Source organism: Triticum dicoccoides, chromosome 4A, assembly GCF_002162155.2.
Source record: "Triticum dicoccoides isolate Atlit2015 ecotype Zavitan chromosome 4A, WEW_v2.0, whole genome shotgun sequence".
Classification (NCBI taxonomy): domain Eukaryota; kingdom Viridiplantae; phylum Streptophyta; class Magnoliopsida; order Poales; family Poaceae; genus Triticum; species Triticum dicoccoides.
The window spans coordinates 102,023,423-102,040,946 of NC_041386.1; the positions used below are offsets into that span (position 1 = coordinate 102,023,423).

A 17,524-nucleotide genomic window follows, 5' to 3' on the forward strand; every position below is an offset into this window, starting at 1 on the left:
TGGGTATTGCCCGTCAGACAAAAAAAGAGAAAAATCGGTGGGAGGGGCTGGTGGGAGGTGGGACGAAGAAAAACCGGTTGAAAATAAACCGGTTGAAAGTGGGGAGACTATTCAACCAATTCGTCCATTAAAAATAGAGAAATTCGTCCATTAGGAGTAGAGATACCGTTACTGGTGCGTCTCTTTCTCCCCAAGTTGGTCTCGGCTTTATTCGCGCTTGCCGACCCACGTCGAAAAAAGAAAAACATTCCCAAACCCTAGGCCCTGCGCCCACAGTCCGCCCCCAAACTCTAGGGTTTAGTGACGACCGCCTTGCCTTCGCGCGATCCGGTCACTCGCGCCAGTGCCCACGCCCCAGAGGCGGCGGCGGACTGGCGGCGGGGGAGTGCGCGGATGCAGACGGAGGCGAGCGTGGGGATGGCCGCCGCGACCGTGGACGGCGCCGCCGCCGTCGCCGCGCGGAGGTACTCGACGCAGCAGCAGCAGCCGCAGCCGCAGCAGCACCACAACCAGCCCAAGCTTGGGACGACGCTCCACCTCCTCGCCGGCGGCGTCGCCGGCGCCGTCAGCAAGACCTGCACCGCGCCGCTCGCCCGCCTCACCATCCTGTTTCAGGTGCGCCGTTTATCCATGCCCGCTCGGACTGCTTTATTATCTATTTTCTTCACCAGACTGCTCTAGCCTCTGATGCTAACTGTTGGTCTGTATATATTAGTAAACGACGAGTGGCATCTTACTTCATTGAGCTTCTTGGGAATGATTCTGCTTTAGGATACTGGAGAAATGGGAGTTTTTAAGCATTTTTTTAACAATTCTAGCACCAAGGCAAAAGAAAAAACAACTGTAAAGACAAATCAAATCCTAGTGCACATATATATGACTTGTACTGTGGTGCGATGGCGCGTATGCGCGGCGCACTCCATGCCGTACACCTCAACCGGATGTTATAATGAGCTTGTGCGCACATGGACGCATGGCTGACCGGACAGTGTTGAACTCGGTTGCGCCCATGGTCTATATGGGTAAAACGAGCTCTTTTTGTTGTCCTCTTTTCTTAATAATAGTATGGTTGCCATTGAAATCTGTATCATTTCTATGCGCAGGTGCAAGGAATGCACTCAGATGTGGCTACGATGCGCAACACTAGTATATGGCGTGAAGCGTCCCGCATTGTCTATGAAGAAGGGCTACGAGCCTTCTGGAAAGGAAATCTTGTAACTATTGCACATCGGTTGCCTTACTCCTCGATTAGTTTCTATACATACGAGAGATATAAGAATGTAAGTACAGGTGTTTTTGTATAAAATTCACTTGCAATTCTTGCCACTTATGATATGTGCTTAATCTGATTAATGTTGAGGTGTGCAGTGGCTTCAGATGATACCTGGTCTCGACAGTAATGGTGGATTGGGTGCCGATGTTGGTGTCAGAATGGTAGGCGGTGGCTTGTCTGGGATAACTGCAGCTTCTTTGACATATCCACTGGACTTGGTACGGACACGTCTGGCTGCTCAGGTAAGCTGCTATCACTAACTCTGTAGAAATTCACATTTGAAACTTGAAATGCCTGTGATCAAATTAATATCTGTTTGGAGAAGACTGCACTTTCAATAACATGGTTGATGATTCTCATTTTTTATTGGAGAGAAGTAACACTTTTGTCACCTCTTGCCATGCCCTGCTAAAAATATCAGTAAACAAACTGTTTAATGTTAGCGTTCTTGACCTACTGCTGGATGAGGACACATAGTTGCCAGCAATAAAACCTGGGCAATGCCCACGCTAAAAGCGAACATACACAGCTTGCATATTCTCCCCCCTCCCCCCCTCATCCTTCCTTTTATTTCCTTGCAGTCAGGATAGGAAGTTATTTGCTTTGAGCATACTTGAAGACTGTTTCCAACTTTGCTTCACAGTGTTCAGCTAGGCATCTGAACCAAATTTTCTTTTTCAATTGAATGATTGCAGACGAACACAGCCTACTACAGGGGCATATCCCATGCTCTTTTTGCGATCTGCAGAGATGAGGGTCCCAGGGGGTTGTACAAGGGTCTTGGTCCCACTTTACTGGTACGGACATTTGGCACTTATTTGATTTTCCAGTTTATTGAGCTTTTCTATTATAAAATCTCATTTTGGCGATTCTTTGAAATACAGGGTGTAGGCCCCAGTATAGCAATAAGCTTCTCAGTTTATGAAACTCTGCGTTCACATTGGCTACTAGAGCGGTAAGTTGTACAGGAAGGATACATGTTGGTTCATATTCATGCAACTATCAATTTAATTTGTGTTACCTGCAATTCTTTTCAGGCCATGTGATTCCCCTATCTTTATCAGTTTGGCTTGTGGAAGCCTTTCGGGAGTTGCATCATCAACTTGTAAGTGATCTATAGATAAACTGCCCTTGTTACCAGAAACTCATTGATAATCTAGTAGGCTTGATCAGATTCTCAGAAACTCATTGGCCCAGTTCCATGTTGGAAAATACTTAGTTTTCAAAGAAAAGTCTAAATGCCTATATTTCTCTATGTAAAAAAATCCCACCAAGTATCTAGATCGTCAATGGTAGGTCTCTACCTTGCAATGTTGTTAAATTAGAAGTGAGGAATAGTATCATCTGTATTACTAAGACCGAGTTTGTGGTTGCTAAACTGTCCTGTGCTGAACATATTTTATTATCCGGTGTGGGATTGTAGCCGTGGAGATAGGAAAAGGCTTGTTAGCCAAACTATACATACGTAAAAGCTTGTTAGCCAAAAGGGATTATCAGGATTGTCCATAGATGGTAAACAATAACACAGCCTAACAATACAAATTTTCTGAAAAAGAATTGACATGATTAAATGTTTACCTGAATATGAAATTATATGCAATGAGACAGATAGTTTTCTTGTTAACAAATTGTCATGTAACTGATGCTAGTATTTTTGTTTATTACTTGACACTTGCCTATTCATTTTAATTTGGTCTCAAGTGATTTTGTATGTAAACTTCAAACAAGAAAGGTGTTTTTATTTGAATTACCATAGAAACACTAGCTTATTCTTTGTTATTATTACTGAACATGGACCTGTCAAACTTAGTGAACGTTGATTTGATCATTTACGTTTATTATTTTCCAGTTACATTTCCATTGGATCTTGTAAGACGCCGCAAGCAGTTGGAAGGTGCAGCTGGGAGGGCCAATGTCTACAAGACAGGACTTGTTGGAACGTTTGGGCATATTATTCAGACAGAAGGTTATAGAGGATTGTATAGAGGGATCTTGCCTGAGTACTGCAAAGTGGTTCCCAGCGTCGGCCTCATTTTTATGACATACGAGACACTGAAGTCCATGTTCACAGAAGGGGCATCAGATGAATAGATCTCCAATGTCTGATCATGCTTGACAGTTTTGACACCTGGGCCAGAGTAGCATTGGAGGTGATTAGGGAGGGAGGGGGAGGAAGAGATGTGTTTGTAGCATATGGTAGGATTTAGGTGGTGCTAAATTTTGGAGTTCATAACGTAGCAGTATCATCAAACAGTATTTATATGGCTATAGGTTTTCTTGTAGTGCACCCAAGAAGATCAGTAAGTGCCATAGGTCGTCCAAAATTTTGCTGTCCACCCTTGTTTTGTGTATGTTCACATTTTCAGTTGGTAATGTACTGGCTACCATCTTCAGCCTGGCGATTTCATACCTCTGGAATACGGCCTCTGATATAATTTATGTTGTTACAGTGAGATTATGACTCATGGCCAGTGATTTTGGTTGTAACATTGCAATTAGTCTTGTCATTCGGTCATCTTGATATGGATCCTGGATCTGTTTGGTTTATGCCTGTAATGTACCTCAAGTGTAGAATGCCAAAGCTCTATCTCGATTTATATAGGTTGCACTATCTTCTCTGTTGTTAAACTTTCTAATGTATCGATCCTCTAGTGATAAACTGTCTGATGCATTGATCTTCTCTTATGTTTAACTGTCTGATGTACCGATGTTGCAATATTACTCGGTCTGGCATTGTAAAAGTGTTCAACTTCCTCCTGCCCCGTCCTCGCATGGTGATTATGTACTTGTATCAGAGTGTTGGAAGTTATAGAATTACTTGTTTATGACTGGATTGATTGACTGCATTTTTGTTTCTTATCCTGCATGAGCTGGTGGCCTTTTACATAAAAACATACACAAACAACTCATGGTGAAGACAAAATGAAAGATTTCATTGAAATATATGCTAATGTGTTGTATGTTGTAGAGGCCGCCTAGCATCAGTCCTGGCGTATGGACCGCAAGAACTGGTCCACAGCAGACGTCAACTGTGTCTCCTCTCCTCGAAGGTAAACTCTGTTTGATGCTTCCGTTTGCTCCTTATGAATGATGCCATTTGGTTCCATTTCTGACTTGCACTTAAGAACTGGCTAAATTAAGAACTGGCTAAATAATGTGAAGGCACTGATTGGTGCTAATGGATAGGTTAGTGAAGCCTTCTTAAGATGCGTAGGATTCGAGGTTAATGGTTTTTCTATAGGTATGCTTAGTTAGGATACTTACGATTTTCTTTTCTTTGCACTTCGCCTGATCGGTGCCCATGCTTATATGCAATAATAGACAACTTGACTTTACACATATACATACATAAATACCTCAATACATTAGCATTGGCAATGCTGCTAGTTACATTGGTATTTCTTATGCCATCTTATTACACCTTCCATCCTGTTACTTCGAGCAAATGCAGTTCCTTTCCTGATTCACTCTGAATGACCCCTCTGAAAATGCAAGGTCACTGAAATCCGAACCCTTCTTCTGTAGCACATTCATCTCCCTATGTATGTGCACATGATCTCTGCATTTCTCCGATATGGACATGGTGTTTTCTTGTGTTACACAGGAAAACCTCCAGTTAAACGTATATGGTTCAGTGTCTGGCGAAGGCCATACTTGTTGACAGCTTTATAGGCAGTTCTGAATCCGTCACCATATGCTGTTGAGGTGTCATTGGCAATCTGATGCATGAAGAACTCGCCAAGCTTCTTCTCGGTGTGAGATATGCCACCCTTCTTGGATGATGGTGGTCGATATGAGGAAGACGACGAGGATGAAGCATACGAGGTTGAAGGTTGAGCGTGTCTTGTAGAAGCTGGAAGAATCTCCGACTCGAGCCACAAGTAAGACATGACTTGGCATATACCCTCCTCAACCTCTGGGCTTAGGTTTCGGTAACCTGAAGGTGCCATTAATCGAACAATCATAACTCAGATCAGATTATTATAGAAATATGGCCGTAGAAGGTTCAGTCAGCACAAGTTGTTTGTACACGTACCTTTGAGGCGCAACCACCCGTGCATCAATTCATGGGCAAGGATGGAGCCAGTTAGTAGCCTGCAATTATGTGGAGAATATTTTGATTTCATACAAATGATGCACCAGTCATAGAATGACAAAGAACTCCACCATTTGGTTCTGATCTCAGTGAAGAATGAACTGACCTGGGGAGTCCATACAAGACAAGAATTGCAGTGACCTCACATCTGCGAGTCAGCTTTTGTGGCTGGGTTCTCATATCTAGTAACCTATGTCCACCAATCCTGGGCCTTCTAAGTATCTGAGAAGCCAAGCCGCAGAGGGTCAAAAAGAATCATCTACTGGATAATTTGACCCCTGAAAGTCAATTTAGGCTGAGAGGTTGTACTTACACTGCTCACAGTCTGCTCTTCCGACAGACATAGGCCTCTTGTTTCAGGCATGTGGTGAGGACCCTGCAGAATGAGATGATCATTAACATTTGTGAAGATTACGCTTTGATTTGCTTCGACCAATTAACTGAACATAAGAACTCACTTTGCACTCCCCTTCCATTGCTTCGTTGAGCGCTTGCCGCTCAACCAGGAGCATGGGTATCTGCTGGTCGAGTTTCATGTTCATCCCTTCGTAGTAGTCTCTGATGGAGTGGTACAGGGGCTGGCATTCACCCGTGTCCATGACCGCAGAATCCAGGCATTCCATGCACAAACTGCGCCCGTCTCCCAGCGACATATATTTTGTGTTCCTTGGCTGCAGAATTTGCATAACAAAGTTTCGTGGTTGGAGAGGCAATTCAAGGAAATTAAAATGCAGGAGCATCAGCATGAACGCTGCGGATGTTTTGCAGCACAGTTATATAACTGGCACCCCAAGCATTCATCTCCTGAAAATTGATGGAAAAGCAGAAGGGAAAATTTGTACCTCCATTTTCTCACAGCTACAGCAACGAGGTGTGCGGTCAAGCTCATGTGAGGGGCAATACTTCTGGCCCCAGAATGGATGGGCTCTGTACTCTATCAAGCCCGTCCTGTTCGTCGCAATCTGCAGAAATGCACGCACACAAAAATCAAGTTACATGCTAATCCAAACATCAGTTCTAGCTCTTTGTCAGACGGAGTTCATTCAGAGAAGAGTCTTACAAATTGAAGGCAGACATCACATTTCGGGTGGTGTAGCTCCTTGTAGCACAACTTGTGGTATGGCTCTGCGCCTAGCAAGGTGAACTGGGAAACACAAAGATAAAGGGTGACAGTTACTTTCTATTTTCTAAGACACCTGAATACAGTTTAAAGAATTGTCTGTAATACAAGAATTTCAACAGAAACAGTTCAATTCCCGCCGAAACTCTTAAGGTTTAAGGGAGTGTAGGATGGTTACCTCGGTCTCGCGGATAGGGTGTGTGCAAGAAGAGCAACGGAAGCATTGAGGATGCCAGTACATTCCCATGCAGCTCAAGTAATGGCCATGTCCTACCTCATGCTTGCAGCCACCACAGACCCTGCAGGATGTACATAGCTTCTTTACACACTAGCTCGTTCAGGGGCATTGGAGGAAAGGCGACGAACAAAGGTATGTAGCTAACCTTTGCCCTCTAGGCAAGGCCTGGGAGGGGGCATAGGGATTGTGTGGCATGTAAGGATTCATGTTCAGACTGTCCTGCATTGCCTTGGCCAGGTCTTCATCGTTCTCTCCCTTGTTATGGTTTCGCTCTGCATTGGAATTCAACCGAAATCAAGCACCGCTAACAGATTTTTAACCAGAAAGGCACGACGAACAGGGTTAAATGCTGTATATGTGTACCTTTAGTACGTTTGGCTTCCTCTGCGAGAGAGAGTGCAATCTGACGGTCCAATTCTTCATTGTCATGTCTAGGTGGATCCTCCCTCTGGAAATAGTAAAAAAAAAACAAGGGCTTAAGCAGCTATTTGTTCGATGATTGCACAAAATATGGTAACATGAAGTGCTAAAAATGTGGGGGTGAATTGAATGCGACTCATGCAATGGAATTTCAGGAGGATATGAAAGAAAAATGGCGGACTCTGGCAAGGAGAGGGTATCAGCACCTTTGGCCTGACCGGTTCTTGTTGCCAGAGCGAGCTCTCTTCTCCCGCGGTCACCCGAGGCCGCCGCCGGTGGTTCGACTCCACGGGCTTCGTCCCCTTGAGGAAATTGCAGAGCCACTTCATGAAGCTGGATCTTCTTTCTGTGTGCAGCAATGTTACGTCAGCATCAAATAGGCCAAGCGAAATGTCAGCAGGATTTCAAGCAAGTGGCTCAACTGAATAGTGGAGAGCAACGTCCTACCAACTAATCCCTGTCAGGTGAAAGTTTGGAGTGACAATGGTCACACAGAAGCTTTAGAACTTTCATGAGCAGCTCTGAACCTTCATGAGCCGACACTCACAGTTATATGTATATTGAATTTCAGTCACTATGTGATGTACAGACTACAGCAACTGTTCTTGTTCGGCACCATGGAAATCCACTCAAATCAAATCTTAACTGCAGTTTTTTTCCTTTTTATTATTGTTATAGTAAGGAGCTTAATTGGAATATCATTGCAAAAGGCCAGATGACGAATACAGAATACCTGCATTGAACAGGATCAAGAAACACAGGGACAGAACACCACAGGAAATTGCTTGGGTCGCTAACATGGTCGCCACTACGCCGTGCTAATCACAGTTATATATCTTCCTTTTTTTGAGTTCTAGCACCGGTTCAGTCACCAACAGCAACGCAGGCGCAATCAGGGTCAGGTTCAGTCACTATTTTGGATGGACCTCACTTTATCCTGGATTATAAGAGTCAGTTTCAGTCTAACTTTCCCTCTTGTGAATATAGCATGCGTGACTGTTAGAAAATGTTGATTGAAAGGGTTTCCTACATTGATTGATTGCAACACAATTTGCTCCACGCCATTGGCACGGGTTGCACTGCACACGATGTGACCGGTCTAATGGATATCAGCCTCAAAATACAACAAGTGCATAAACAAAGTGGTTCGTTAGCCGACACATCGATCGACCGGTAAATCAATCGAAGTTTGCTATGAAAGGGATAGACTGCAGACATAGACTAAACTGATTGTCGTTTTACGTTTCACAGAAAGATATAGCTGAAAACCATCTCGCCTTTTCTCAACTCGCTTCCTTTTGTCCTGCACCTATACATGTTGTTAAATGGATCGCCGACAGTTCACTCTGCGTTCTCTAATCTAAAAGTTGAAACGAACCCACGGTTCAGATCGAAAGTCAGCAATCAAAAGTTAACCTCTAGCGAGACAAGACAAGGGCAGGGAGAACGACGGCTGGTGCCGCCGAAGTACGTAAAATCTACGAGCAGCCATGCACGTACGGCAACGGTAATTACTGAAAATAGAAGAGGGGACACAGAGGAGCAGAGAGTTTCGATTACCGTGGCCACACTGATTATAAGCAGCCCTCGAGGGGTAGGCCATCTACTGAGGAACCACCGGCGTTCCAACCCGGCATATATGCACGCGACGCGCCGGGCTGACAGCCGCCGAGGAATAACAGCGGGGAACTTTCAGGTGGCAAGAACAACGGCGGCGATCACGATGTTTGCGGGGAGCAGGGGAAAGGGAGGAGGATCGAGAAGCAAGAGGAGCTGGAATGGACGGAGGAGGGAGGGGGAGAGGGGGGCTTAAGTTCTTGGAGAATAAAGCTATGTGGTGGTGGTGGTGGAGTTGGCCGCGACAGAAAGGAAAGGATTGAGGGTGAAGCGAAGGGCGGCCGGCCGCCCACACCTCACGGACGGCATCTCGGCCTCGCCCTCCCCTCCTCTCCTCCGCGTAAAAGCAAACCAAGGGCGCGATCCCGGCCGTCGGCTTTAGGAAATTATCTTCGGCGATGGCTGGCTGGCTGGCGCCAGTTGATGGCGCATTAGCGGCGGGTGCACGGCCGGGGGCGCGAATATTTGCTGGTCTCGTGCTGGGCGGAGGGGAAAGAGGAGGGAGGAGAGATTCGTTGTGTCAACGGGAATGTATGCCCCTCGTTGGCTTTTCCATTTCTTTGTTGTGTTTTTCGTGGAGGAGAAACGCGGGAACGGGGAAGAGGAGGAGGAGCCGGCCGGCCGGGGCGATGCGGGAAGAGTACGCTTACTTGGAATGAATTCTCCCCCGAAAGCTGCCGCTGGCGTCGCCGTACGTGCAAGTGCGCACCCTTTTCGGCGGCGCTGTGGCGCCTCGTTCCAGGCTTGAAACGATCTCAGGGCGTTCTGCTGCCCCCTGGGTTCGAGCTTTGGTGGTAGCCACAGGGCTAGGGTCATCCACGAATTTCATAGTCCTGAGATTCTCCACCATTGATCACACAGTTAAACAACAGAGCCAGCGTAACACTAATAACATCGACATATATTGATATTTGGTGTCTGTGGGTTTTCGCCCTGCGGCAGGCTGCTCGATGACGAGTGCTTGCAATGAATTTCCCACAGATGCGTTGAACTCGCATTTCCCTTTCTAGTTTCCTGGGTAGTTGCAGCCCGGACAAACTATTTTGTATTTCCGTTATGTCAAGTAATGGAAAGGGGTGATGCCCGGTTCAAAAAAAAAAACATCGACATAAATGCAAGGCAACAGAAAGAAAACGTAGCATGAGGGGTTTTATCACCAATAGTCCGTGTGTGCATCATGCCATTTGTAATACCCAAGTAGTAATAGTGTAAAGCCCGTGCTTTGTTGCGGGTATTATTTGATCTTTCAGTGAGTTTATTTAGAGATATTTAAATATAATTTATATTTTTTTATGCATGGGGTTGTAGAGTTCAATTTTTTAAGTGTATATAAACGAATTGAAATGTTAAATTTTGGTACATTAAATGAATTTCAATGGCCGCATCATTTGGAAAGTTAGAAAATGAATTTTGTAATGTGTTAATCTTGCAATCGGTGTGCTTCTTTTCATCCTTGTGTGATATTTGACGCAATCAAGTTTAGATGCCCGCGTCGTCCTCCCCCTAGGGCGACCCGAGTGGCCAAAAACCTAGCCGCCGCCGTCGCAAACTCCCTCCTCCCCTCCCTCCGCCGCCGCCGGAAGACGCCGCCGGGCTTAGCCTGGAGGCCGATGGCGGTGGCGGGGGATCTCCTCTCTCGCGCATGGGGATGGCACCCTACCCAAAAACAATGGGCATGGGCAAGACTTGGAGAGATTTTCTACCCACGGGTAATGGGTACCCATACCCACAAAATATATGGGTAGGGTATGGGTAAGAAATTGTGTCCATGGGTAACCCAATGGATACCCAGAAAAAATTAATAAATGAAAATAACTCCAATAACATGTGGGGTTAACATCCAACTCATATGGTCCAACCCTAAATCTTGTATTCCTTAAACAAGTCATAGCTCATAGGCTCATAATCACCTGCTCGCCACTCCTCATACATCCTATGTGACTCCTCAAAAAGATGAAATATCGACTCTTCGCTACCAGACTCTTGTCGAGCACTCGATTCAGCGATCCCCAATTCCCACCACCGCCTTCCACTACGTCGGCCTTCCACCAACCGCTGCTCATACTCCCCTGATGCCTCCAAGAGGCCACCCATTGGAGGAGGCCACATACGTGCTATACTACTCTACCATGATCACTTGAATTTTGAACTCATTTCTCTACCTCTTAAGAATTTGAATGCTATATATTGTACCCAATGGATAATACCCATTGGGTATAGGATACCCGATGGGTATGGGCATGGGTGTCAGTTTATACCCATGGGTATTGAAGTGGGTGGGTATAAAAAGTTTCTATGGGTATGGGTTTGGGTAGAAGGAGGTTGTACCCGCCCATACCCTACCCGTTGCCATCTCTACGCGCGTCTCCGGGGTGGGGCAGACCCCAAGGCGTGTGGTGGCGCGACCGATCTGGGATCTGTGACGCGGCGGATGGCGGCAGGCGGCTGGAGGCCGGCCCATCCTCGGACGGCGACGGCTTGGTGCGGCGGAGGCCAGGGCTACGGGCGCTGCAGATGGCCCTTCGAGTGGCGGCGGCTACGGTGGCGTGCATGCTGCCTTCAGATCGGCGACGATAGCGTGGAGGGCCTGGTGGTCTCGTCGGCGGCACCTCCGATCAGATCTGTTTTGACCGGTGCAGCCAGCGGTGGTGGTCATCTCTTATGCCAGAGGTGGTCGGCCTGAGGCTGGGTGCTCGGATCTTGGGATCCGTCATCTGGCACCAGCTGCGAGTCGGGGAGACGTAGTTGCCGGTGAAAACTGAGCCGACGGCGGGCGATGGCGGTGTTCCACGTCGTTACCTTGATGAAGGCATCGTCATGTGACTACCGTCGACCCACTCATATTACTCCGGGGGAAACCCTAGGATCTGGTGTTCCAGGACGGATGATGGCAGCACTGCGGTGTCATTTCTCTCTTGGTCGCGTCGTTTTGTGGAGCAGCGTTGGAAGTCAGAGGCAGGAGGTGGAACGGCTTCGTCTTGCCTGACCGATAGGTGCTACGCTTGGTCATGCCTGGTCGGCAGGTGCTACGCACGACAGATCCTCCAAGGGCTTCAAGCTGTGCCGGCTGGTGGTACGTGGCAGCATGACGCTAAGGTGTATCAGTGGCGACCGCGACGTGTACAGCTGTTTGCGCGCAGGGAGGAGGTGCCGTTGGGCGCCGTGGTGGCATCGACGATAACTGGACCGAGCAAGGTTGATGCGTCAGTACATTTCTGAAGATGGAGCGGTGGCAGTTGGCGGCGGCGGCCTCTGAGAGCACGCGGACCAGTGTGTGCCCCAGACCCGGCAAGTGGCTAGGTTGGGGTCTCAGGTCTTAGATGTTAGGCTTGGCTGCGATGTCTGTTTGGTATTAGGCCCAGGCTATCTGCGCCCCTTCATCAACTGGATAGGTGTAGCGACAATTTGTTGCTTAGACGGCAGCTTTAGTCTTACTGTTGTATAACTTTATAAGGTCTTGTGAGAATAATTAATAAAGTGGCCGTATGCATCGCCTAGATGCAGAGGCCGGGGGTCATCCTCCTTTTCTATAAAAAAATAAATTTCAATGGCTGCATCATTTGGGAAGTTATAAAATGAATTTTGTAATGTGTTAATCTTGCAATCGGTGTGCTTCTTTTCATTCTTGTGTGGTATATCTTTCCACAAAGAGATGTCATTTTATCAAATAGACTGTCTTTTCATTAATAGACATCTTTTCACCAAGGGGTGTGTCTCTTCATGAAAAGACGCATCCCTTGGCGAACTTGTGGAGTGCAACGGGGAACTTGATATAGATTATGTCCCATAAGGAAGATGCATAGAGGAAGAGAACAGACTCCATATATCCCTTTTTTTGCTCAATCAACAAACAAGGTCAGACGTGATTCTAGGATTACTAGAAAGTCTTGCTTTATTTCAATATGATTTTTCTGAATCACTCTAAACTCACTTTTCTACCAATTGAGCTATCTTGCACTGACCGCCAAGATCTAATGGACTTGATAGGTCGTTGATATAATTGAATGACTATTCTTTTTAGGGTTATGTAGCTTAACGTGGATGCTACATTAGTAGCCGGTTTTAGAATAAAAAAGGAGTATTCTCTAGTCATGGCTTAAGAAGCAAGTTAACAAATATTTAGTTGAATGCCAATCTATGTGGTAATCCTCCTAGACTAATATATCCTTGTATGACAAATCTCACGCCTCCATGCCCCCGATTCGCCCTCCCTCCCTTGAGAGGCGACTCCCGCGTATGTCCATCGGTCTTCCCTTCTCCCTGCTCTCACCCTCGCAACTATTGCCAGCACCGCTAGGCTAAGTCCCACCTCCCATGTGGTAGGCATGGGGGGGGGGGGGAGGGCTCTCTCCTCCGTCCGAGAGGCCCTCATGGCGCTATGGACCGAGGAGCGTTTCCTTAGTCCAAGATCCATGTGCTACCGCCAAGGGCCTCACTGTCTCGCGTCGACGGATGTAGTCGGCCTGGGGTGGGGGTCGTGGCCAGAAGGCCTAGGACTCACTTTGCCGTGGGCTGCAGACATGCCGACAGGGAGCCCATCCCTGCCCAAATATGGGGTATTTCACTTGCCGCTGTCCATGGAAGCCAGGACAGAGGTTGAAGAATTCTAGCGTGTCACTAGCCACCTTAATCCTAGAAGTATTATCAAGGACTCTTGGTGTTGTGTTTGGGGAGCGCCTGAATTCAGAGCAAATAAATTATATAACCATTGCTTCTCCGAGGTACATGCAGATTCTGCGTTTACTTGGATATGGAAATCAAGCTGCACCATGCACTACAAAAAGATACTTACGTGATAATACATGTTTGTCATAGTAGGCCACGTTTTCTGTCACACATGTATATCCATGACGATTTTTATGACAGAATCAAGATAGTCATACATGTTCCATCGCGGAAGTGTTCCATCACAATAATCCATTTATCATCACAGAAGTATTCACTTCCGTGATAATAAATGGAATGTCAGGGAAGTGGTTTCGTCAAGGGTAAATGACACATGGAAACCACCATAACGGGTCGCCTTAAGCTACCAGGAGCCGGTTTTAGATCTGATACCCGTTAACATCCACGATCAATGACAATTTCCCACGTGTTAATTTCTCATTCGCCAATGGTAGCACGTGTCAGCTATGCATTGCGATAGATGCCATCCAACCAATGGAGGAGATGATCCTATGAAACGTTGATAGGTGGCCCATTTAGGTTAAAAAGGCCGACCCACTTGACTTGGTCAAAAGTTAGCGGGTGATACGTCTCCAACGTATCTATAATTTTTGATTGTTCCATGCTATTATATTATCAAACTTGGATGTTTTATAATCATTTTATATCATTTTTTGGTACTAACCTATTGACATAGTGCCAAGTGCCAATTGCCGTTTTTTGCATGTTTTTTTACATTGCAGATAATCAATACCAAACGGAGCCAAACGCAACGAAACTTTTTGTGGAATTTTTTGGACCAGAAGACACCCAATGGGCCGGAGAAGCGCCTGGGGGTGCTCTGAGGGGAGCACAACCCACCAGGGCGCGCCTAGGGGCCCAGGCACGCCCTGGTGGGTTGTACCCACCTCGGGTGCCCCCGGATCGCCTATTTATTCTATAAATACCCCAATATTCCAGAAACCCTATGGGAGTCGACGAAAATCAATATAGCTGCCGCAAAGTCTAGAATCACCAGATCCAATCTAGACACCATCACGGAGGGGTTCACCACTTCCATTGATGCCTCTCCAATGATGCGTGGCTAGTTCTTTGTAGACCTTCGGGTCCATAGTTAGTAGCTAGATGGGTTCCTCTCTCTCGTTTGATTCTCAATACAATGGTCTCTTGGAGATCCATATGATGTAACTCTTTTGCGGTGTGTTTGTTGGGATCTGATGAACTTTGAGTTTATGATCAGATCTATCTCTTTTTATTCATGAAAGTTATTTGAGTTTCTTTGATCTCTTATATGCATGATTGCATATAGCCTCGTATTTCTTCTCTAATATTTAGGTTTTGTTTGTCCAACTTGATCTATGTATCATGCAACGGGAAGAGGTGCTTTGTAGTGGGTTCGATCTTACAGTGCTTGATCCCAGTGACAGAAGGGGAACTGACACGTATGTATCGTTGCTACTAACGATAAAACGATGGGGTCTATTTCTACATAAATAGATCTTGTCTACATCATGTCATCGTTCTTGTTGAATTACTCCGTTTCGCCATGAACTTAATACACTAGATGCATGCTGGATAGCGGTTGATGTGTGGAGTAATAGTAGTAGATGCAGGCAGGAGTTGGTCTACTAATCTTGGACGTGATGCCTATATAATGATCATTGCCTGGATATCGTCATGAGTATTTGAAGTAATATCAATTGCCCAACAGTAATTTATTCACCCACCGTTTGCTATTTTTCTTGAGAGAAGCCACTAGTGAAACCTACGTGTTGGGAATGCAATATTTCAAAAAATTTCCTACGATCACGCAAGATCTATCTAGGAGATGCATAGCAATGAGAGGGGAGAGTGTGTCCACGTACCCTCGTAGACCGAAAGCGGGAGCGTTTAGTAACACGGTTGATGTAGTCGAACGTCTTTGTGATCCAACCGATCCTAGCACTAAATGCACGGCACCTCCGTGTTCAGCACACGTTCAACACGATGACATCCCTCGAGCTCTTGATCCAGTTGAGGACGAGGGAGAGTTTCGTCAGCATGACAGCGTGTTGATAGTGATGATGAAGTTACCAACGCAGGGCTTGGCCTAAGCACTACAACGATATGACCGAGGTGTGTAACTGTGGAGGGGGGCACCAGACACGGCTAAGAGAAGACTTTCTGTGCCTTTGGGGTGCCCCCTCCCATGTATATAAAGGAGGGGGAGGCCGGTGGCCAGGGAGGAGGTGCGCCAGGTGTGGGGAGTTCTACTATGACTCCCTAGTCCTAGTTGGATTCCCTCTCCTTTTTCCTTTTCTGGAGTAGCAAAAGGGGGAAAGAGAGAAGGAGTAGGAGAGGGAGGGGGGGGGCGCCTGCCCCACCCCTTGTACAATTCGGATTGGCAAGGGGGACGCGTGCCACCTCCTGGCTGGCCCTCTCTCTTCTCCACTAAGGCCCATGTTGGGCCATTAACTTCTTGGGGGGGGGGGGGTTCCGGTAACCCCCGGTACTCCGAAACTCATCTGAAACATCTTGAACCATTCAGGTGTCCGAATGTAAACTCCCAATATATGAATCTTTACCTCTCAAACATTTAGAGACTCCTTGTCATGTACGTGATCTCAGCCGGGACTCCGAACAAACTTCGGTCATCAAATCACATAACTCATAATACAAATCGTCATCAAACGTTAAGCATGCGGACCCTACGGGTTCAAGAACTCATAATACAAATCGTCATCAAACGTTAAGCATGTAGACATGACCGAGACACATCTTTGGTCAATAACCAATAGCGAAACCTGGATGCTCATATTGGATCCTACATATTCTATGAAGATCTTTATCGGTTAAACCGCATAACAACATACGTTGTTCCCTTTGTCATCGGTATGATACTTGCCCGAGATTCGATCGTCGGTATCATCATACCTAGTTCAATCTCATTACAGGAAAGTCTCTATACTCATTCCGTAATGCATCATCCCGCAACTAACTCATTAGTCACATTGCTTGCAAGGCTTATAGTGATGAGCATTACCGAGAGGGCCCAGAGATACCTCTCCGATACACGGAGTGACAAATCCTAATCTTGATCTATGACAACTCAACAAGCACCATCGGAGACACCTGTAGAGCATCTTTATAATCACCCAGTTACGTTGTGACGTTTGATAGCACACAAGGTGTTCCTCCGGTATTCGGGAGTTGCATAATCTCATAGTCAGAGGAACATGTATAAGTCATGAAGAAAGCAATATCAATAAAACTAAACGATCATTATGCTAAGCTAACAGATGGGTCTTGTCCATCACATCATTCTCTAATGATGTGATCCCGTTCATCAAATGAAACACATGTCTATGGTTAGGAAACTTAACCATCTTTGATTAATTAGCTAGTCTAGTAGAGGCATACCAGGGACACTCTGTTTGTCTATGTATTCACACATGTACTAAGTTTTCGGTTAATACAATTCTAGGATGAATAATAAACATTTATCATGATATAAGGAAATATAAATAACAACTTTATTATTGCCTCTAGGGCATATTTCCTCCGGTCTCCCACTTGCACTAGAGTCAATAATCTAGATTACATAGTAATGATTCTAACACCCATGGAGTCTTGGTGCTGATCATGTTTTGCTCATGAGAGAGGCTTAGTCAATGGGTCTGCAATTTTCAGATCCGTGTGTATCTTGCAAATCTCTATGCCTCCCTCCTTGACTTGGTCGCGGATGGAATTGAAGCGTCTCTTGATGTGTTTGGTTCTCTTGTGAAATCTGGATTCCTTTGACAAGGCAATTGCTCCAGTATTGTCACAAAAGATTTTCATGGGACCCGATGCACTAGGTATTACACCTAGATCGGATATGAACTCCTTCATCCAGACTCCTTCATTTGCTGCTTCCAAAGCAGCTATGTACTCCGCTTCACACGTAGATCCCCCCACGACGCTCTGCTTGGAACTGCACCAACTGACAGCTCCACCATTCAATATAAATACATATCCGGTTTGTGACTTAGAGTCATCCGTATCAGTGTCCAAGCTTGCATCGACGTAACCGTTTACGACGAGCTCTTTGTCACCTCCATAAACGAGAAACATATC

The 17,524-nt window shown here is 46.1% G+C and overlaps 1 protein-coding gene and 1 pseudogene across 1 annotated transcript; one reads left to right on the forward strand and one right to left on the reverse strand.

The window, feature by feature from the left end:
* Positions 1-247: 247 nt before the first annotated feature.
* LOC119285236 (mitochondrial substrate carrier family protein V-like) lies at positions 248-3,731 on the forward strand. Its single transcript, XM_037564475.1, has 7 exons — positions 248-615; positions 1,104-1,280; positions 1,369-1,515; positions 1,969-2,070; positions 2,158-2,228; positions 2,311-2,378; positions 3,123-3,731. The coding sequence occupies exons 1-7, from the start codon at positions 394-396 to the stop codon at positions 3,362-3,364; spliced, it is 1,029 nt and encodes a 342-aa protein (XP_037420372.1). The 5' UTR covers positions 248-393; the 3' UTR covers positions 3,365-3,731.
* An 852-nt stretch (positions 3,732-4,583) lies between these two features.
* LOC119285237 lies at positions 4,584-9,179 on the reverse strand (annotated as a pseudogene).
* Between the last annotated feature and the right edge of the window lie 8,345 nt (positions 9,180-17,524).